A 24,783-nucleotide genomic window follows, 5' to 3' on the forward strand; every position below is an offset into this window, starting at 1 on the left:
TATTTAAGTGCAAAGTATTTAATTCAGAATTTTTCTGCAAAAAGGAGAGGGAAGTTTATTCTCTGGGTTAGATTTCTGCCACTTTAGTTCTCTAAATTGCTTTACTGTGAGAACCAATGCGGGGGGGGAAAACCGCAAACATGTGGCTGAAGACATGGGGGGAAAAAGAACTGCAGCAGAACCAATCTGATTGCTCTAAACTGTAGCTGAAGTGCACTCTTGGGGAGAAGGCACTCTTTCAACTCCACGTATGAAAACAGATTTTGTAACAGCAAAAGCTTATAAAGACAGGTTCTGGTTAATAACAATTTCCCATACTAACTACCAGTTTTTCAAAAGCCTTTTTTGGTGTTAATATCATATAAACCAACACACATGCAAATAAAAAGAAGCAGCCCATAAAACTAACCCTGTAGAATCCTAAACTGACAATGTCTATGCAACTACTGATGCTTTTAAAAACAAACAAATAAACACATATACACCTCCCCTCCATCATTTACAAACATGACAAGCTTTTGTATTTCTGCCTGGGAAAGGTATCTCTTAGATTTGCACAATGGATGCATAGACAGTATAAATCATGTAAACCCAAGTGCGGTGCATGAAAGATTAAAGCAGAGAAGCTTTATACACAGTTGGTTTTCCAATAACCCCAACAGGAACACTCCCTCCAAAAAACTAACTATAGCTATGGACACACACACACATATATCCATGTTTATAGCCACCTGCTCTTTTCCACAAAGATATCAGGCACACAAAGAAGCAAACCGATACCTTTTCTCTCCTAAACAGTCAACACATGTCCCTAATCTGTGGCCACTTATTGCTGTTGTGCTTTAACACACCTCCACAGTCAGTTATTTACACGAGATAAGAAGTGCTGGTTTCTAGAGCTGTCCTTTTTTGTGAAGCAGGATGAAGAGCATGAAGCAGGATTCTCATGGGTCAATGATCAAATAGGATAAATGCAGTTATGTTGGTTTTTTAGAAGAATGTAATGATGTGATTGTGTTTTAAAAGTGCAACCAGCAGCCACCAAATAATCTTACAAGACTGGAAGGTCTCATCTTCGAGCATGTTGTAGGTAATTGCCTTGTAGGTTTTAAGTGAGGATTGCTCAACATGCAGCCCAAAGACCAAATGTAGCCTGCAGAGTTCTAAAACATGGCCTACAGATGCCCTGTCCTTGTGACTGCAAGAGAAGGACAAAGCTGATCAACAGCAGATTATTTTGTATTGCTGACAAATACAATCAAACATTTTATTTTTGCCTCTCCAAGCTGCACGTGCAAAACAATACTATGATTATATGAGCTAACATCTTTTACACTGATAGTCATAAATGACTTAAAGGTGACCCTGCATTTTAAGAATTGCACACTGTAACTTTAGCATAGTGAGGTTTGGGTATTTGCCTGTACATTTACTGGTCAAATTATTCTCAGCCAATTCTATCTGCATGTATTTTATTCCAGAACGAACGCTCAGTCAGGAAAATACATACTCCTGGAAAACGCAAAGCAGTACTGGAATGACTATCCCAGAATTGCTACTCAACTTTTACCAAGCAGAGAAGGCTCTGGAGTATTTTTCACTCTATGTCTTCTTAAATATTATGAAGTGGAAAACCCCAAAAAGCATATCACTTGCTTGGCAGGTTGTTCACATATATATATATATATGTGAATATATATATATATATATGAAATATAAATATATATATAAAACGTGTGCCTGTGTAGCAGCACCATATGCTTGTTCACCTATAATTTTCAGTTGTCTCAATTTTAATCAGTAGGTTTACCCCACAGAGAAAAAAAAACAAAGATAATACTTCTGGTACTGTAGTGCTGCATTTTGAAAAGTATGTTCATTTGAGTACATGTACCTTCCAAGAGCCAATAAAATTTTTTAAAAAGCAGAGTTCTTTCAAAAACAAATATTTATACTTCTCAGAGTAAAGCCTCACAAAGATAAGGATTTTTTTTTTTCCTTGGGCAAGAATGTCTTAAGCACCTGCTGTTAAGGTCAAACTTGTATACACAAGAATATTATTGGGATAGTTACATGCATGTCATTGAGGGAACAGCTTGCTGAACATTTCAAAATGAGATGTGAACCCCTTCATGCTTAAACCAAGGAGTGAGATTTAAACCACAAAGAACATCCAAACAATTTCCTACCTTTATTATTCAACAGCTGATCTAAAATAAACTTGGGAGATCTTATTCCTTTTTTAGGGCAGATAAATGTTTCCACTGGTGACTGCAACAGGATGCCTTACAACCTTGTCTGCAGCAGATACAAACCATGCAACAAACAGATTGCTAGCTAGACAGATGGGGAGATGTTATTTCTGCTGGTCAGGTGAGGAGTAAGCACTGGTTATGAATGCTAGACTGAGCTGTAGGGTTCTTTCTGTTCTAGAAAATGCTAACTGGACTTCAATCATCAGCAGTGGAGAATGAACAAATCATCCCCCCGGGCATGACCTCTCCAACACTTTCTGCATCACCATAGTTAAATTCAAGAGTTCAGTTGTTTCTTGTAGAGAAAATGAAGAAGATATACTAGTCATCATTTTCCGTGGCATAAACTTAGATATGAACTAAAGGAATCTCCTTAAAATGGATCTTTAAACAACTAAGTTGTACATCAGGCTCTATCAAGAGCACTGCTTAGATTTTAAAAAAATCTTTATATATCAACTTCTGTCCAATCACAATGCAAAATAATGATCCATAGCAACAGAATGAGGAGGGTGGTGGTGCACCTAATATACAGGTTACACATTCCTAATTTGACTTGGTTTTAGTGTCATTTGGCAAAGCCACTTGCAAATCAAAATTACTCAATTCTATTAAGAGATCTTGATTTAAACCCAATTAATTTAACTTTAAACAAATAAACTGCAACTGCGTAGTTAATAAATTTATAAAAAATTATAAACAAGCTACTTATTTCATCCTATTTTTAAAGATCTGAGTGACTACCCACACTGGGGGGAAATTCTGTGAGACAGAAAGCGCTTGTGGTCTCGCCCAGCGGAACCGCACAAGCAGCAGGATGGCACACTCCACCCAAGGACGTTCCTGTGCACTGAAATGATCACAGCCCTGTAATGTAGAAGAGGAAGCTGCGCTGGCTTTAATCATACTGCTATTCATGAACTGCACTCTTCCTGGCTCACTGCCAGCCAGGTTTGATGCACTTAAACTCAGCAAAAAATTTGGCCCAAACAATAATTCAAAACCAAAATGCCAGGACTGACTTTATGCCTTGAAAGTTTTGTTTATTCCTTTGGCTAGAACTTGCTGCAAGGGCAGCAATGTTATAAATCCTCTCTGTAATTATACATAAGATATATATTATACATAGGATATAGGCGATAGTCAAGCATGCCATTTTTTTTTTAAGTGAGATATTTTCATATGTTATGTTCCTGTCTGCTGTCAAGAAGCTCTGTCAAATTTTTACAGTCTACTTGAACAGAAGGAAACTATTACCTTATCAGCAGTAGATCATATTTCCCTAAAATACATGAAATTAAAATCCCACTAGAAAATCCCACAGGGAAGGGAACAGCTCCTTGACGCCCTACTGCTAGACATGAGAGAATTGGACGTTTTACTACAGGATTAACAATATGTGGAAGCAATAGTTTTCCAACATCTCCCCTTGCCAAACAAAATAATAGCATCGATTGGCTCTAGAACGACCCACATGTAAGCTGTCTTCAGTCAGATGTGTTGCATTTAGGCAACACAGTTAGAGAACAAGTACTCTCAAGGGGTCCCACGAAAAAAGATGCCGGAGATGCTAGAGTGCTACTTGAGAAGGACAGATACATAGCAAGAGGAGACAAAATCGTGACATTATAACTTTTCATCCTGAAGAGAGAACTCTCATCTGTTTAAACACATGCCCGTATTATTCCAGTTTGTAAATGTAGCAGAATCACCATCTCAGAAGAGAGGCTTATTCCACAGGAAGCTAGTTGACCTGGCTAGAAACAAGGTAAGATCTGTAGGGAGAAGAGCAGGGGGGAGTTGCGTGCCACAGCTGGAGCTGCTGTAATAGCCCTCCTTTTTGGCAGTGATGGTTTCCACCATGTCTCCTCAACCCACACTCCCCAACGTACGTATTGACATGTTCTCTTTTGCACAGTCTCTGGTGCTCCCTCAACCCAGCACAAAGCCTATTCGATGTACTCAACCCACCTAAACACTCACTGGTTCCAAAAGATAACATGAAAGCAGACACATCATGTTCTGGCATGTTAGGTGAGTTGTGCCATGTTACCCAAGGTCCAATGAGCCAGCATACAGAAGGAAGAACCACCCAGCTGGGGAAGGAACTCGACATTCTTTTTTTGGCAGCAGCAAGCCTACTTATGGATCCAGTCATCCATTAGAATCTTAAGTATGGATCTACTCATCAATACCATGCACCTTCTCCCTCATATACTAACTTACAGGAAAGTTTCCAGACCTGGAAACCAGGGCTACAATACAAGACAAGAGGTGGCAAAACTGCAGTGGCTGAGCCCTGAAACAGGGTGGTTCTGACTGATGCAGGAGTGCGCCACACACAGACGGCTGTGCTCTGGGTTGCACCATGTCACAACTCAGCTAGATACTATGTCAGGGTGGCAATTTGTCTGCTTGAAATAGTAAGTGATTAAAAGATAACTCCATTACACCTGACATCTCTGGTTATCTTGCATAATAATTGCAGGACCACCACCTCCAACCAAACAGAACCACACCTTCAAGAGAGTAACACACGCCTCAAAACCCCAAACCCAATAGCTGACTAGATTCAGGATTCCTCATCACTGGTTCTTCTCCTGAACCCCAGTGGCTGAAGAAAGTGTGCAAGCTAAATCCAGATTGGTTTTTGAACAGTCCCCAATGCCTTTGCTGCGGTAGGATTACATCCTACTCCACAGAGGTGGTTTGAGTAGGGGATACCTGGAAAGCAGCCTACCGCATGCTGAGGCCAAGTCCATGGAAAAGGGCTGCAGGCAAGCCAAACTGGGGCCAGCAAAGGAGAATAAAGATTTCAACGGTATCTTGCACAAAAATCTCTCAAGATGGCACAAACAAAATCAACAACAACTCTTTGACATATAACATCAGAAGAGGAAAAATGGTGTCTGATATCAACCATCACAGGATAACGCAAGTTAGTTTAGTGGTAGGTGGTGAAAGCAATTTTATCAACAACATTACGTAATCACTATGGATATGTTTATTCTACAAGTATATCCCACGCTTCTTGATAAACAAACTGGTTTTCAAATCTCCAGTACTTTTGCCTGCAATCAGATAAAACTACACTTAGAAAAAAAAAGTGCAAATATTACTTCATTGTACTTCAACTGGCATAACAAACATTGTGGGCAACTGAGAGTTCAAGTCTTAAAGAACAGCAAAAGAGCAAATGCACTAGCACTAGTTTCAGGGAGAACAACCAAGTGTTACTAGACTGGCTTAAGGAATGCACTTTATTGTTTACATACCAGAGGCTTTTTGAATGCATTTTTTTCCTTACTCCTTTTTCCCCCCGCTTTTTAAAATACTTACAATTCAAACTCAAATAACAAGAAAAGCAATTCATACCCAAGAATTTGAGGAAGAATTCACAAACAAATATTACATCATTTCACACTGATATATTTGTTCAATAGGTACATAAAAATAAAGAATAGCACATTACAGAGACAGCAGTTTCAGTAAGACCGTGCAGCCCAACAAGATGACATATACAGTGTCTTAAAAATGATCTAACACATTGTTGGATACTCAAAGAAAATCACATTCTACCACATAATAAGATGGAATATGGGTTCTAAAGAGAGACATGGAGGAAAGTCAGGTTATTCAGAGTATGCTCGGAACTGAGCTCTCCAGTTTGTTTCCTGCCACAGAACTTGCACACAAAAAATGCCTCCTCTCTTCCAGACACCTTCTTCACTTTTCCATAAAATAATTCTGTGCTTGAATTTGAGTAATGAGAGAAAATGAGAACGTTTTCCAGCTATACTGTGCAAGCATGAGCAGAGTTCCAAGAAATAGTTATTCAGAGATTTTTACGAAGAAATATTGAACATGTTATCCTTATGGCACATTAGTTTCCTCTAGATACTGGGTAGCAGATGCTTACATATCTCAGAGTCAAATGCAGTAGAAACTCTGAGCATTTTGCTCTACATTATCCAGTAAGTAGGTAATGTTCTACTGCTATGGCTATCAGAACTAAGACATAGGAAAAACATGCAAGTATGATCTTTACATAAAAGTCAGCAGCTAAAATAATCTTTAATCCAGAGCCTTCATTGCTCGAGCCCTCCTTCTGTAGCTAGCATGCACCAGATCACTCTAATCCCTTCCTATAGCCAGGGCGCAGAGAAGATACTTATCTATAAATAAGATTCAAGACAAGATATACTGCACTTGGGTTTTCACCATGTGCGTTTGCTGACAGTAAAGAGTCTTCACAATTGTTTCCCAAATGCTTGCATGTCACCACTTGCTTAGAATATGGTGATGGGTCGTGGGAACAAACAGTGCACATTTATGATCATGATACACCATTCGACTCCCTCAAGCTAATGGTAATTGCAGACTCATGGTGGGATTTTCAGATTTCTTCCTTGTCTGAAAATACAGTCTGGCATACTTTCATAGATGCAGAGGTACTAGAGTCCCAGGGTGGAGCAGAGAAGAGTCAGTCTATCCACAAAAATCCCTGTGTTAGATAAACCAGTTGCACAGGCGTAAACTGGCATGAAAGCCTTTAAGATTACAACAAGAAACAGAATACCTATATTTAAAATATTGTGTTATAAGTGTCAAACAGTGTAGGTAAATAGCCAGGCTTTGAAATTAAGAAGGAAGGAAACTAAGTTGGGATATAGGGACCTCCAACTAATTCTATTCCAAAGCTAAGCAGACACAAATCCCTCTACCTCTATGCTTCCTGATGTTTTAGCATCACTCTGACTAAATTTTCTTTTCCCTTGTGGATGAAACAGTGGTAGAAAGCTGTCTCTGGGAAAGGTGCATTCATGCTCGCAAAGCGAACTAGGAAGGAACTGCAGAAGCAGAGAAGGTAGATGTCCAGCTCCATTTTGAAGAAAAATGCTGGGGGTGGAAGGCAGGGAGAAAAATCATCATATTGAATACAAAGTAGAGTGGCAAAAAGAAAGTGATGTGATGGTCTGAAATATTACTGGGCTACAAGTAGCTATTACTTCCCATTCTTATCTTTTAAATACTGTCATTCAGTTCCTTTCTGTTACCTTTGCCACTAAACATTACTAACAGCAGAGTACATGTTTTATAGGTTAACTAGATCAATGCAATAAAGAAAACAACCACTTGCCTGGTTACTCCTGAGCCTGAAAATAAGAACTGGCAGTAAAGGGGATAAGTTATTTAGGAATACGTAGGGTGCTGAAGGCAAGGCAGAACTTGTCCCAGCCCAGGATTCCCTCAGACTATTCATGTCAAGCCAGAAGTAGAAGTTTCCCTTTCTTGCTCCTATTACCTCCACAGCTGTTCATCTACACACATCCCATGCGATGATCTGGATCAGAAAACCTGGGGGGCTGGGGGAAGGAAGAGGACATGGGGAATGACAACTCACACACCTCAGGAAGCAGAGTGCTTCCCCATTGTCCGTGTTTACTACATATCCTCACGCTAACACAACGTGGGGGCAGGAACCAGCGCAAGCAACGACTGCTACTTCAGCTGCCACCACCACCCTAGAAGTGCACCTGGAAATCACAGCCTGAGAGTCAAAACTGCTTCCTGGCAAGCCTGCACAGGGCGCGGAGCAGATGAAAGTTCAAGGGTGTCATTAAGCACATTTAACCAGTGCTACCACGAAAAGCAGCTGTCCCCTGTCTCTTCCACCTGACTGTTCATTCATATCCCCAGGTCACCTTCCCTCTCTTGCTTGCATAAATAGGGGTGTGGAAAGGAGAACAAATAGCAACTTTTTTTTCCTCCATACCGGATTAGTTTCAACTCGAATCAGCTCCCTGATCTGATTCACTGTCTGGCCATGCAAATGTTCATGCCAGTATAAGCAGAAACATTGCAGGGACAGAACAAAAGGCCAGAGGTAGCAATAGAGCAGGACCAATTCTTTCAGAGATTATATCAGCTTAAAAGTGTTTGCAAATCCAAGCTCTAAGAGCATAAATGTTTGCATCTCAGCCACTTAACCCCTGATGTTGAAAACCCTGCAGAGGAATTGGAAAAATTTGAAAGTGATGACTTTGCCTGTAGATATATGAAATAAAGTGGAGTAATACTTTTTTTTATTGTTGATATTGCCTTGAGTTCCTAACCGTGTTATTTCGCAAAATTAGTAAATGTTAGCAAATTAGCTGAAGTAGATGAACACACGAGTACGTATATGCAATAATGACTATAAGAGTGAATAGCATAAGCTATAAAATCTTTGGACTCTCCCAAACCACAGTAAGAAGGATCCTGCACAAAAGAAACTCCTCAGTCCCTGATGACCAAGTAACATCCCTTCAGTCATCCCTCTAACAAACGGCGCTACTGAACCACAGGGTAAGCATTTACGTTCTTACAGTATTAGCTACCGACATCATATGCATGTTCTGCCTTGCCAGATGGCCTGTAATCTGGTCTCCCTTGAAGCTGAAAGCATCACATTAAAACTCCTAATTGGGATAATATATTCATAAAGTAATGACCTCAGTCAGTGTTTCTCAAAGTGGGTTACATCATCCAAAAGGATCATGAGAAAGCTCTAAGGCAATCAGTAAAAGCTAGGAAAAAAAATAAACTGTATTTGAAAAAAACTCATTAAAATATATAAAGTTATAGAAAATGTGTGATGATAATAAAATCAAATTATACTTAAACATATTGACACCAAAAGAAAGTTACTCAAGTGTGAGGGAGTGTGTTACAATTGCAGACTGCTCACAGCCAACTCTTACCCCTCTGTGGAAGAGAAATTGAGTTTCCACTGGCAGTTAAGGAAGGTAGGCTTTTCTCAGGTTTGTATGGGAGAAGGGAAGGTAAAGGACTAAGACAGATAATCACGCAGATGGGGGAAATATTTAACTATTTAAAAAAAAGATATATTGATTTAAATAATTTTTGAAGAACTGACATTATAGAAATTTGGTAGAATTTTTAGAACTTTGCAAGGTCCAGCCTAGTACTGCTTTCTTGAAATCAGTGGGAGTTTTGCCAGTATCTACCCTTCAAGAGGAGCGGAGTAAGCCCCACACTGACCACTAATGGGAATTCCATCCTTAACATTTTCAACCTTGAGTTTTCAACAGAAAAGGAGGGAACAACCATGAATAAGACCTTCTGAATTTACAGTCTATTGCACTAAGGTCTAGCCTGCTGCTCATAGCTTTTTGGGTTGGTTTGAGAAATTTAACAAAATTGGCCAGTTTTACTACAACGGCTCCTAAGTCCTGTGGACAACCTGAAACTTCACAGTTGTATCAAATGTAGCTTTGTACAAGGGCACACAGTAGGAACAATACTAGAAAAAGAAAGTAAAAAGAAGACAGATAGAGAAGCTGTTCAGAATAATTAATTATGGGATGCAAGAGGAGAGAATCCAGAGGCCTTCCCTCAAACATTTTGCTGAATGAAATAAATCCAGCCAGAAGACAGTGAACATGAAACATCTTTAGTCACCTCTCCCTACCTAACACGTGGGAGCAGATTTCTTCCCAAGGCGCTATCCCTCAAGCTGCCATTTATGGGTCCTGAAATTCTGCTTTACCCAACCTGGTTTTCAGGCATCTATCCGTTTGGTCCTCCTCCCAGCAGTGGGTACAGTTTTTCCTCCCTCGTTGGGGTTCTTTGTCCAGTAAGAAAGAATTAACAAAATTATAATCGATACAGGTGAAAAAGTAAAGGAGTCTTCCTTGTTCTAACATAGCCACTGTCCTGACAGAGAATTTTAACAGTTCAAATCCAAAAAGCATATTCAACACACCTGGATTATTAAACTAGTAATAAAGCAGTAAGCAGGTGCAAAAACTGCTTTCTAGAAAGGCTTTTCCCCCACCCCCAATTATTAGTGACCTCCATACTAGTGATTTCAATAGCATCAAAACAACACATGTACCCCAGTCAGGTGAAGTAGAAGTTATAATCTCCACATTTGGCATGTCAGACAAATGACCTACTTATAAGATTCTTGGGCAGTTGACCTCCCAGCAACTCAAGTACTCTCACCAAAACACCGCGCAAAATACAGCGTACAAAACTAAAATACACCACTTTACAAAAATAAGAAGTTTCACTGAAATTGCTACAAAGCAACACATATATTAATATAACAGGAACCAAATGCACTACTAAACAGTGGATGGAAACCACTTTAAGTATACCAAAGTACACCATTTTGTCACCCATCATATGCATTAACATAATATAAAGAAACCTAGCTAATCGCACTTATTTGGCCCAGCCACAGAAAGACACGTGTAGAGATGGATATACACAACTCTTCTCTATTAAGTGGAAGCATTAGTGTTTGCAGTATATTAACAATTTTCAAGAGAATTCCAAGACAAAGCTGTCCAAGCCTCAACATCTTACAGGTGTGTGAAGCAGAACTTCAACACATGACCAGCTTATAATATTCAGGAATTCACCTTCAACGCACAGAAATAGCATTTAAAAGTAAAGAAAGTATTTAACCTCTTTCTGGGAGAAAAAAAAAGAAAAAAGCAACAAAGCTACATGACTGAGATTTTTAGAACTGATTAAAAGTTTTGAGCATGCATGAAATAAAAGAGCACAATTATCAGAGCAGTGATCTGAAAGCACTTTCAAAACACCCAGATATGTGGACTGCCTCTCAAAATTTTATAGCTTTAAGTTTTATAGTTTTGGCCAAAGCAGAAGTTAAAGACAAGGTTCCTCTGATAATAGCATTTAGACCCAGAAGCAAATCCTTTACTTTCTTCACCTTTTTAATTCAATCAAGTATGTTTCTATTTTTTAAAGTTCAGGAACATTTAACACCACACATAAGATCAGAGGATTCTCATTGTTATTCCAATAAAGCAGGGCTATAAAAGCCAAAATGAGGTTATTGGGTGGGATTCAGTTCAAGATTAGGTGTCTATCTGCAGGTGTTCAATAAGCACAGTAGATACCTTATGTCCCATTCTAGTTATCAGAGTTCCAGTCCAACCCAACCACAGGAGCTTAAATCAGCTCATCTTCAAAGCAGACACCCAACCAGTCAGCTACATCACACTTTACATTGACTGTATTGACTAGATAGCTATTGACTACAAAAGCAGCTTAGACATCTGAGTTGATTCACTTGCCCATACGTTTGAGATGCCATGGGTAACAAGCCTTGTCTCCAGCTTTTGTTCCAGAAGGCCATTGGTCTCTTACTGTCCATGCCGTATCTACTGACCTTGTGCAGTTGTCTCTGCTAACCTAAAACATCTGAAATGGCCATAGACACCTTACTATTTTTTAAGTAAGTACATAGCACTGCTAGCACAGATGCAGGCACCTATATTCAGGTATTGATCTCAAATAGAATCTCTTCTATTATGTTATTAAAAACAATTTCTGAGAAAATAGAAAAAGGTATCAATTAATACAGAGTAATAAACACATAAAAAGCAGATAGAAATGCTTTCAGGAATATATTCATTTCAGTAAGTCTAACAAGCATTATATTTCAAATTTTGCTATAGTTTTGTATGGTTTAGACATAATTCCCATGCAATTAAAAAAATACGTAGAAACAGATGTAGTCATTTTGTACCAGCAGATTTTCTTGTAAGCCTTTTAAAGCCAATAATGTTATACCAAAGGGCAAATTTTCCCCAGCATTTTGATTCCCCATTCCCTTTCCAATTACTACAAAATATAGCATTATTTATAGCCTGAAATGTATTCTACATTCTTACAACTACAGTACATTTGCCAGACCTCATATACAAGTTACAAATACCCCACACACTCCATACTACCTTATCTACAATAGTTCCTTTCAGTAGTTAGACTGAAGCCAGTTTCTGTTACTTGTAACAGACTACCTCCACCAGTGTGCACTGCTGAATATTTAGTAGCCGCCACACAGCTTACACTTTACAGATACCAACAGATGTAAACCATCTTTATTTACTGCACATTACATGGACTTCTTCCACAGAAAAAGATGAAGAGTCGTATGAATAATTTTGAGCCAGCTATAATACATCTGCAACTATCCCCAACAAACCCATGCACACAAACGGGATAATTTGTCTACTGAAAATCAGAAATTGTTACTTTAACTTACAAGAAATCTTTCCCTACTCCCAGTCATGCTTTCGAAGCTTTTCAGGAAAGTCTAATCAAGATGAGCCTTCTCATATAATCAATATGGCAAATTGAAAAATACTCACGGTTGATGTGATCAATATAGTATACACCAATCTGAGGATCATATGCGGCTTCCCATCCCCATGGCAGTTCATCTCCAACGCAATCCGCAAATGACAAGGGCTTTGTTAACCTAAAAACAAAGAAACAAGTTAATGGTATAGCTTTTCTCTCTTCCATACATATGTTTGTTATCCATATTAATTCCTATCATGACAGAAGCTAAAGAACGATAGCAGGGAGAAAGGAGAGCAAGTTATTTTCTCCCTCTTAAAGTTTAGGCTCTTGATTGTTTTCCCCCTATTCCATCCTTCTGAATTCATTAACTCCAAGAACATAATATAAGTTATTGCAAACATTTTTTCAGTACAGGCACGCAAGTGAGAAATTCACTGTAACATCTTTCACATTTGACAGTTTAAAATTAAACAATAACCAATCGCTTGTAATAAAAAAAAATAAAAGTCTACCCTCCTATTTGTCCCCAGAAGAACTGGACCCTTCAACCTTGAGTCTGTGATGAGAGCACAAGATTTCAAGGTCATCTTCTCTAGTGACTACAGACAGGAAACTCAGAAAAGAGAGTACAGACCCCTAAGATGCAGTTAGCAGCACTTATCAACCCACATACTTGAATAAAATAAGCAGCAGTGTGCACAGGACAGACATTTTATAAGTAACATTTAATGGGCCGCAGATGTTCACTTGGTGCTTTTTTAGGAAGATAGACAATTGAAGTTTTTCCATTGTAATAATGGAGCACCTATTTGTTACAAGAAGTAGATTGATAACAATAATACATGGGCTCTTTTCCAACTGAGGCTGAGCAAAGCTTTACATCATCATCTTTTTGCCCCCCCCTCTTTTTTTTTTTTTTTTTTTTAAAAGAAATGAGTATTGAGTTTCCTGTTGATAAACCCCCCAGATAAATGCCATGTCTGATATACTGATATATGTCATAGGAAGAACAAGAGATTTCAGGTTTTATTGTCACCACAGTGACAACAAGATTAGTACATATCCAGAGTTTAAAAAAATCCTCAGAGTAAGACTACCAAGAGCAGTTTGTGGGACACACGAGCATCACCTCCTTTGCTCACTGCTGCTTAAGTTCTATCACCTAAGACTTGTTTTTTCATCTCATCATTAAAATTCTATACAAATAAAAAGCTAACAGTCTAATTCACATGTGCTTTTCTGTGTTTCAGTATTTTTTCTTCAATTAGTTTCTGACCAAAAGAAACTGGTTTATTGACACTTTTGTGATGAATGAAAAAGAAAAGTACATTTCACTTTCTACAAAATGAATTGGCTTTTTTTTGTGTAGAAAACACCAAACAGAAAATACTTTACAAAAGTATTGAAATACTTCTTTATGCAGCTGAGAAAATAGAAATTTGAGTACTGGTTTGATTTAGAAACCACTGTCCCACAACTATATTATTATTATTGATGGATCTGACCTACCAATTCTTTAATTAGGGCAACACTTTATTCTTCCAAACTAGGATTGCAGAAATTACAAAGGACCAAGCTCTTAGGATCCAAAACCTTTTGAACTGTGATTTTTTTTCAATTTATTTTTTTTAAATTGTAAGCATGAATCCACTTCCTCATATTTCTCCGAAGTTTACAACATAATCCTATGAAGGTTATTAATGCTTAATTTGAGGTCCTGAACACATTCACATATATAAGGCAAATTCGTTAATTTATTGCCACTTACAAACTGCTATGCAAAACCACCAAACACACTGAAAACTATTGCAAAATTCAGGTGAGATTACTAATCTGGAATTACATCTACATCACTAGGATATAAAATATGGATTATAAGCAGCACAAGCAAGCTGTGAGAAAAATTCTGTTTACTGGGAGAGATTCTCCATGAGAGTGGCCAGCCACAGACACTTTTCTCAGTAGAGTGAGAAGGCATAGCTTCTGTAGTACCTGTTCTTCTCAACCTTAACCCACTATATGCTGCCTCACAGTCCAAGAGCTCCTTTTCTAAAGTAAATCTCAAATGGACATGACCCATCCTCCTCATTACAATGCAGGAGAAGACACGCCCCTGAAGCTGACTGGGGTAAACTCCTCAGCGATCTCCAGAAACAGACCAGGTCTGCAAGTAAGCCAAGCCTACTCATTATATCCTCTCCCACTGCTGACATACATTTTTAAATCCAGACACAGCACTGCTCTGAGTGAGGCTGTTCCAAGAAGGAGCTCTCTAGATCCCCCAGCTCAGACCTGCCACTCTGCTCCTCACCCTCCTCCTTTTCTCAGGGCAGCAGAAGCTGTGCTGCTGTGGCCAGGATGGCAGCTACGCAGCTCAGCAGGCTAACAGCTGGCCTGCAAAGCTGCAGCTGCCTAGCACTGCCGTATCAAATACACCTGCCCAAATACTACCTACCAATAATTACCAGCATCACTTCAAAGATTACTGTTTTGTTTGCAAATAGTAACAGCTAGATGGAAAGAGATGACTCTTAGGAAACCAGGAGAAGCCTTTTAAAGCCAGGATAATGCACACAATCACAGCTTCAGACAGGCTGTCCACAGCACGCAGCGGACTGAACACAGAGTACCCATGTCAGAGAGTTCCCAGGCCACTACTGCTCAGAGGAAGCATCAATCACGTAAAAGCAACAGCCCTTTGGTGAGTTTGGTTAGTCATGTGAACCTGTGCCAACTACAAGGGCACATCTTGCTGTGAAGAAAGTCCTGCCTCAAATCAGATTACAAATGTGGATTTTCATAAAACATTTCTTAAACTGAATAAAAATCGAAGTTCAATGTCATCCTTAGCCTTAATGTTATAACATTAAGTCAAAACACAAGTCTTGTAGTTCAAGTAGAAAAAACATTTGAAATACCATATAGCAGAGTAGGGATCATAACAAACTTGTATAAACATGGCCAGATGGTCTCTAATCGCTGTATTTAGAACTCTGCATAAGCATTCAATACTTTCACCAAAGATACACACCACAGTTAGCAACAATCACAAGATGTGCTTTTTAAACCACTCCTACAGGAAGGATATAAACCCAGTACTATCCTGGCTTTTCATCTGCACTCCACACCAATTTTATTTTTAATCAAATACTGACTTCTTACTATTACAGCACATTCTGTAGGTTAGACTGCGGATCACTCTGGCCACGTGGATGTTCTGTCCAGGTGTTATCACCTGTGAGAAATCGGACACCTGTGAGAATGAACAGCAGCCACTCTCTCATCCCAGACACTCCATAAATTAAAGCAATGCTAAAAAACTGTGGAAAAGTACTTGAGTGACCCACTCTGGACCTTAAACAAAAGAAGAAGAGGGAGACAGAGGCCCCAAAATACAGGCAGTACTGGGCAAATTATTCTATGAATTCTGCTCTGCTGGATCATGCTTGGACGTTGCAGCCTTAAGATCTGAACTATGTCAGGAGAACTGCTCCTGAATAGATTTTTAAAACATGAAAAGGTTTAAAAAAACCAAGATCACAATTACTTAAGAGTGTTACATCCCCATGACTCTCTTTTTTGTTCCAGAGTCTTTTAATAGCATCAGATTTTTAAGTCTGCCACGGACTTTTACAATTGAGCAGCAATCAGCACAAGGTGATATCCAATTGCTTAGGGCCCTCAGAAGGGTCTCAACATAAACAGTATTTACTTTCAAAATACGTATGGCAAATGGATGAGATTAACATGACATGAAGATAAGTAAAATGCAAGAGAAAATTTGCAAGACAAAAGTTGAAAGCAAAGAGTTACGACATGTAATTGGAAAGGAAATAATACCTAGGAGCAGGGACTGAAGGAATCTTGTCTGTGTGAAGATCATTATCTGTGACATAATAACCTATGATAGACGGATTGCCATTACATTCATTAACCGTGACCCAAGAAAAATGAGGTTTATTGCACCATAATAGAGGATTAAGTGCTGTGTCCCAGGGTACTGATATTCTGAGGTAGTTTATAATACTTTCTCAGTTTGTAGTCATCAATTTACATGTTCTTAAAAGAACACTGATACTCTAAAAAGGATGGCTTAAAGTCCACATTTAGTATACTATGAAGTTTAATTAGTTAACAAAAGGTGGATTTTTTAATGCATATCATAAGCTCAAGTATTCTCACCTGTGGGCACTTTTCTTTTTTTAAACCTTCTAGAACTCCTTCCAAGTGAAGACTAATTTATTAGCCTTTAGCTCACATATAACATTTTTATCTACTCAACCCTATATGGCTGCAACACTTCCATTTCAGCATACAGATTGAAGTGTACTCCCTAGACCAAGGGAACAAGAAGCAGGTGTGTGTAATGAGAAGTGGCTACTCTTAAGAAAACCAGGAAGCATTCTGTAATTCCATTATGTAAGCCGTATATAATTATGTTATTGCCAATCACTTCACAGATGCCCTGGGAAACCTAGGGGACAAATACAGTTTACAAATTGAGAAGCTGTATTACCACCTCAAATTCACATTTTTCTTTAAAGTTTTCAAAATATAAAGTTAGCTAAGATCTTAAAATGTAGATTCTACAATGATATACGTGTTATCATTAACAGTTGCTATTGCATCTGCAGCCATGCCTATAAGTCTGTATATGCATATAAACTTAATAAAGAGGCTGATGATATTGTAAAATGGAACCGTAACTACAGACTGATGGACTGTCAGTGCAATATTGTTCCATTTGGACAACTTTCTTGCTTGATGTACTCCCTAGATCACAAAAATACATAGAAGAAAGGCTTCTTCCTAAGGTCAGGGTCCACAAAAAAAAAAAGAGAAATTTACTACATATACTAGGGAATGCTATCCTTCTGTCAAGATACGGACAGCCCACGATATTTCACAATTCTGTGATCTGAGATCATCAACGTGCATGTTCTTAAAAATGTGTATGCATGTATATATATATACACACATACACACACTATTTTTACCACATTGTGCTATGCAAGAGTAATGCTGCATTCCTCCTCTGACTCCTTTTTTTCCTCCAAAATCTGTTCAGGATTAAAACAACTGTAAAATTGAACCAGAGGTCATCCATATTATGATTAGGACTCTACTTTATCAATAGCAAACTCTGGACTTTGGTCTTTGCTCTCTCCTAAACTCAGCTGATACCAGCATCACTGACCTCCTTAGCATACTTCAAGACCTGATTTTATCCGTACTCTGAAGGACTATGTGAGTACAGCTCGTCATCTTTTGCTTACAACTATTTGCATCAATTTTGTAAGACCGATTTATTGTGATTTATAATATATGTGGTGGAGGGTGTGGGGAAGAGAGAAAGGTTACACTAGGCAGATCTCAGAAAAGGGGTGGGGGGGAGGTAAGAGACACAGACCAAAAAAACCCACAACAAACCTAACTGAGGAAAAGAAGTCTCAGAAAGGAAGAATATGCAGGTTGGTAAGAGGTACATAAATACGTGAGAATTATGAACAGGTTCATCTTAATCTCTTTCAAAATGACTTCCAAGGATACCTCCTTTGCTGTGTGGTGCCTGACCTACAGTCAAGACTTGGAGTTTTAAATTCAATTATAATTAGGGTCAATGCTCAACTTCTATAACAACTTCAACATGCATTTGAAAACTTTCTCCAAATCCCAGTTATCCCCTACCCAAAATGACCTCATGTTCTTTGCCATGTAGCAAGATCTTGTGACACTTATATGAAGTGTTGTACTGACTGAATTCACACCCGTACATTACACATTATTTTCTCTTACAATGCAGTACTCACTAGTACTTTTTCTAGCAGAAACTGTTCTGAAAAATATACCTCTTCTCCACACTCTAGGAATTGAGAAGACAAAACATAAGTTACTATTTAGATGTGCAGGAATCTATTAAAACATAACAGAAGAAATCCAGTGATGGAAGGACTACATGCAAACTTACCTGGAATCTGGCTGATTTAACTACATACACCATTACAGAAGGGTGTACAGATGACTTACCAATAACACAATACAACAGTAACACAAAAAGTTTCCTCTGAGTGCTTCCCCACAAATATTTTCAGTTAGCACAATGACACAGAATAGGAACATATCAGCATCAGCGAATTTCTTATTTTGCAAAAGGACAACTGATAGTATTTCTTTCTTATTTTGATCCAGTAGCTCAAGACCAGAAAATGTAAAAATTTAAATCAACTGATCAGGGAAAGGACTGTATAAATAGAAGAAAAATGTTCTAAATTCTTCACTAGAACGCCTGAATTTAGTGCTCAAGTTGGATCTTAAAATCACTTCAATTTTTACCCAACTTTCTAATGCTATAGGCATTGTGACTTTGAAGGATCTATAAACATGTCTTCTAATCCCATCCCAAATATCCTCCCAAACATGGATTTTACTCACTTCAGGCACCCAAGATGGATTTCTTGTATGAAACTCAGGGGTGCAATTAATCTCATTAACTTCAAAAGCTAGTTATCTAACCTGAATTACTCCTTTAGGTTCCCTAGAGAGGCTGATTCAGCACATCTATTTAGATTGAAGATGAATCACACTGAAGGTTTCTCTCTTTTTCTAGTGACTACAGAAGGAGTCTGAATGCAAGGCTCCTTAGCCTATACAAGGTAACTAAATTTAAACGGGATGAATACTATACCAGGCAGCAGAGTGCACACAGAATGGCAAAAGAGACCAAGCTGTAGCTCCACGCTGCAGGTCAGAGTTAAGAGAGGCATTGCTGCTCCCTATGGCTGAGGTCAGTATCCACTAACAGCATGAAAGTTACATGACATCAGGAAGATGATTTTCTCTTCCACAAATCACAGTGGCTGAAGCTGCAACAAAATGCATTTACTTTCTATTAATAATACTGCTGTCACTTTCCTAGCTTTAAAAAGCGGTGACTGGGACATTTACCTGCAGAAAGGGGCAGAATTTGCATGCCCATAAAACACCCTTTTGCTATATTCTTTGTTCATTCAATTCTATAAACTAGCAAATCCCACGCACAATCTCTCTCTCTTGAAAAAGCTCATTCATGAGTGCATTGACAGGATTTCAGCTTCTAAACACAATGTTCTTAACACAGTAGTGCCTCCCGTTCAGATACCAGGCCAAGACATTATGTACAACCTTTGTATCGCTTAGGTACATTCTCTTTTAATAAGGGTATTATTAAGATATACTGCTACTTTATTACAGGTATTATTTTGAAAGAGTAACTAAGTGGACATCAGTACCACATTAGAACACATCAAACAAGGAGTAGCATGGTGGCAGCCCGTTTTAGAATAGTGGTGTAAAATAAATATGGTAAGGTCATGCATCTGTTTACCATGTTCACAAGATGTGCGCAACCAAACATTAACAAATGCCTATTTAAAAGACAGCAAACATGCATGTTACCTTTTATACACCAATACAGAATTACGAAGAGTAGTTCAAACTAAATGTCACCCCATTCTTTCATTATGAAAAATTCTCAATAACATTACATCATGCTGCTTTATGCCTATAGACACTAGCATATGCACCATTAATGTGCCCGTTTTGTATAACACGTGCATGCACACAACAGTATAGGTTTACAGTTAAACGTTCCTAGCCACACTCCTACCATTTACATGTAGCAGTCAGCAGTGCATTGACAGTACCATGCCTTCGCCTTTTTGCACCACCCCTGGATACTCAAAAACTAACTGCAGAGAATAGAGTCACAGCAGAGTTATACACTTTTAGGAGACAAAGATTTATTAACTCCATCAGCAAGTATTTCCTGGATATATTTAATGAATTTTCACTTGTTTTCCAGATTTCAGATCATTCTGCTCCTGGTAATACAAAGATGGGCAAAACAGTCAAATTTTTATAAAAATAATGGAAACTCGAGACATTTGGGCACTGATTCTATTTTTCTTACAAAAAAACCATACAGGTATAGTATCATTTTTAATAGCTTGCAATTTCTATCCTATGAATCTTTTAAGCCCTTGAATACTTATGACAGGCAGCAGGCCTTAAAGAAATATACTTGGTTTTAGAGGGGTTTCTTGGGTAAATGAAAATGTACACACCTGCAGATAGGGGGTTATACTAAGAGACATACATAAGTAAGTTTACCACCTTACAGCAACACAGAATGGCTGGACATTATTTGTGTATATACTACTGGGATCATGGGCTCTCGCAACTATTTTACAAGCTCAAAAACTTGGTTTCCAGTACTGAACTCGTACTGACAGTGGTTTACAACATCCCCCATAGTACAAGTGAGCTGTGGGTTCATGTAGATAGGACTAGATCACATTCAACGATTTTTCAGGGAACATCTAAGACTTCGAAAAATACAATTTCCATTAAAAGACTCTTGTCTAGCTAGCCAGCAGCCCAGGTGAACACAATAGCGTGTTCAGGAAGCGCACAAAGATCAAGCAGAAACTAAAATCTAATTGTTTTCCAACCTTGCAGGGTTTGGAGTTTTTTAAACCTTTTTAGAGTATGATAAGCTGTTTCTTCTCTGTAATTCAGGCAAACTACTCAAGGCTGTTTTGAAATGCTTTACTGAAAAGGGCAGTGTGCTGAACGGTGTCTTAGCTCTCAGTTAGAGAGCCCTCCAGAGAGAGAGTTGCATTAATACTACCATGTGAAATGGCAGTATCAGTACATTATCGGTTCTGACTGCTAATGCCAAAAGGCCTTACTGAAGACCAACTCAGAGTTTCGTACACTGTACCATGGCACACAACTGTTCACCATATTCAGTAAGTACCACTTAGAAATAACAAGCTGATACCTCACCAATGACTGGTTTTGGAGACAAGCACTCATGACAGTAGAAAACTACTCCATTCCTCAGATGTTTTCCAGGAACAACTATTCCTGATTTAGTCAAACATTTAACTGCCAGAGCAAGGATGAAAACAAACGAACTAACCTTTCTGCAACCCCACTACAACAAAAAAAAAAAAGAATCATAAATTCAATATAATTATACATCACTTACTAACCTTGTACAACATCAAAAACCAGAAATCTGACAAGAGTTCTTAGTTTCCAATATCCATTACGAACATAACCATTTTAAGCCAATGCAGCCACATATTTACTAGAAAAGATGCATTGTACATAGAGAGCAACAAGTTCTTTAAAACAAAAATCTACCTATTACTGCAAAGAATTTGAGTCCACTTATTTTAACAGCAGCACAAGTAAGTCTTCAAAAACACAACCTGATAATAAAAATAGCTGAACAAAAAAACTCCTACAGAATGAATGCTATCCCCTTAGACAAATAAAGGACATATATTTGGGGGGAGTTTGCCTTAGAGGAGCCAGTAAAATCTGCAGCAGTAGAGAACCAAACTAAAAAACAAGAAACCCAGCAAGTAACTGGGGCGGGGGGGAAAAGGTCAAACCAAAACAAATAATAATAAAAAAATCTGCTATGGTGGAACACACAGTTTTCCTAAAAAACATGTTTCTACTTCACTTAGTAGTTTTGCAAGTGCCCTGTAAAATCATCAGCAATTAAGAGCTTGCAATATATTAACAAAAATTACTATCCTTTTTATTTCTTTATTTTAAGACTTATCGTCAATGCTTAAAAATTCTACACATCCCCAAACTCCCTAAGCTTTATGCAATACAGAAAAGTTAAGGACAGAAATCTTCAGGTCGTCTAAGATCTTGCCTGTTTCCTCTACAGAAAAAACACAAAACAGGGAACTGATGTCCTTCTCACATACACACACATGAAAGGAAGCAAGCAAGCAAGCAGAGAACACACAACTGAAGATTTCAGTACAGGAGGCAGAAGATACGGGGAGGTGAGCGCAGAGGGAACATGCTGCCTTCCAGCTTACCATAAGATGCTATGTGCATGTTAATGACTGCAATAAAAATATGTTATAACAGCAATGAAGCAGAGCGTAACTGCCTCTTCCCAGTTACAAAGGGGTTAACATTAGCTCAATGTCAACTCACTCTGTCCCTTCACAGGTGCTTCTGAAAAGGCACATAAATTGAATAGCTGAGACCCAGAAGGGGAAGAATGCTTTTGGGAAGGAAGGGACCCACACCCACGGGTTGCAGGACCAGGTCAAACTGCCTGCTGGCATGGGTTTTTTGTTTCCTTTTCCTTTTGATTATGATAAACTGTTTTGGCTTTCCACTTAACAATTACCATCAGTGAAGAAAAAAACCCCACACTGAACACAGCTATACATTTTGCTATATCATTTTATCATTGAAGGTACCGAAAGAAACCAAATACTTAAGTGAAAAGGAGAACCAATTATATTCCAGCTCAGCATACTAGCTATTTGGTTTTGTAGGGCAAAACCCCCCAACCAAATCACTACTTGTAATTTGTTTATCCCTTTAACATTGCCAAGTTCAATGCAAAGATGACATTTTGAAAGGTTAGGGGGAAGGGGGGGCAGAGGAATGGAAATGGGTAATGCCATGAATGTTTTCTCCTGCGTTTTTCTTTGACACAGCAGTTGGTCCTGCGCTGGCGTGTAAGCACTATAATATTAGACACCTGGAATGTGAGGAATGTCTGATAACCATACCCTAGCACAGGGATAATTCCACAGCCATAAACCAACGATACGACCTTTGAGCCTTCCCCCGGAAAGCTCAAATGCAGTGACATTATGAAAAGGCTATTATGTGCAGTGTTGCTATAGGTTATTTGTATATACATGACTGTACACTGTTGATAGAGGGAAACCATGTTGCCATCAATTGAGAACACTGTTAAGAAACTTAGCTATTAGTTTTAATCTAAGTCCACAAACACCATGATATTTTCCCAGTAATTTTAAGTGTTCCCAATCCTACAATCTCTACCTGCAAACTTGACTTGGAAACGTTTCTTTTACCTGTCTTGTACCACTCTGCTTCTCATTTCATACATTTATTATCAACTTATTCCTCTACAATAGGAAGATGTACCCTTAGAAATACACAAGTAAAAAAAAGGAAAGAAAAACAAAACCAAAAGACCAAACCCAGTCAAGCATTGGTTTGTGAAATTCAAAAAAGGCACAAACTCTGCAATAATTTCCATATGCAAACAGGGGCAACATCTGTCCCCAAAAGCTTACCATTTAATTGAAGCATGATATAACAAACAATGGAAGGAAAATGTCCATAGGTTGGAATACTTTATTAGAAAAAAAATCAAAACAGATACACTTATAATAAAGGATTAAAACATTTATTCTGTTATTTGGGATGATTTGTCAGCTTGGCTATCTGTCAGGCACAAAGTATCAAAAGCAGGCTTCGTGGCAGATAGTTAACTACTAAAGGGTTAAATATAGGATATTTCTGTAGCGTGAAAATTAAATCTGGGAAGAGAAATGCATTTCACAGAAAGAACACAGTCAAAACCAGAAAACAATCATAACAGTTAATGTCAGCATTAAAAGACCTTCCCTATCCCTAACCTTCCCCCTTCCACCTTTCCGTAATTTCATACACACGCTAGTCCAAATCACCCCACTACTCACCTCATCAGCTACAGAAAATGATTTTGAAAATTTTGTTACATGAACTCCCCTTCACTCCTCCTGCAAACAAATACTTGCATTGCAAGGAACCTTTGGATTTATAGAGAGGATATTTAAAGACTCTCCTCGCCTAACTCTGCTCCCACTGAAGTCAGCAAGAGTGTTACCAATTTCAGTAGCAGGAAACTCAAATCTGTGACAAGCACTTTTGAAAAGTACCATCCATCTGAACATCTCAAATAACCTCACAAACATTCAACTTCAGTACTGTGAAGCACTCCAGCCAAGTACACCAATCATTCCAGAAGCAGGGAAGAGAGAACTTGAGTTAACTGTCCCAGGTCACTGCAATTCAGTTACAGACCTACAAACTGTGCCCAAGGGGAGACAGCACCCCACTCTAACTGTTATTTTCAATACTGAGTTCTTCATGTCCTGATTTCTAACATCTCATCCAATCACTTGTTTTGTAACAATTTTTAATGCATCCTTCATTAAATCATTACGTGTTTTGCAGTACACTGCAGCTCCTGTTGCAAAAAGACTGAGCTAGATCAGAGCTCAAATGGTATACAACCACTTGGCCAACCTCTGGGCACTGGTAAACTCTATTTCCAGATGCTACAGGAGAAGGAGAAATCTTTAAAATGTATTAACAATTTTTTACACGGAAAATGAACAAACACACCACTGATTTTATACAACTGCAAGCAGCATAATATTAAAAAAAGGGGGAATATATTTATATTTTAGTATTAATAAGAGACCATAAAAAAGTCTGCCAATCCTTGCTGCAAACGGTTCAGAAAGTTCCCTCAAATTATTTCAGCTATGGTTTCATAGAAGACAGC

General features: G+C 38.4%; 1 protein-coding gene across 1 annotated transcript in view; it reads right to left on the minus strand.

Annotated features, from left to right (window-relative positions):
- WWC2 (WW and C2 domain containing 2) overlaps nucleotides 1-24,783 on the minus strand; it is a 102,930-nt gene that overhangs the window by 53,368 nt on the left and 24,779 nt on the right. Inside the window, exon 2 of the mRNA XM_050896048.1 lies at nucleotides 12,452-12,561. Coding sequence (XP_050752005.1) covers nucleotides 12,452-12,561 — 110 coding nt within the window. The remainder of the gene's footprint in view (nucleotides 1-12,451; nucleotides 12,562-24,783) is intronic.

This window comes from Gymnogyps californianus, chromosome 4 (genome assembly GCF_018139145.2).
Source record: "Gymnogyps californianus isolate 813 chromosome 4, ASM1813914v2, whole genome shotgun sequence".
Taxonomy (NCBI): domain Eukaryota; kingdom Metazoa; phylum Chordata; class Aves; order Accipitriformes; family Cathartidae; genus Gymnogyps; species Gymnogyps californianus.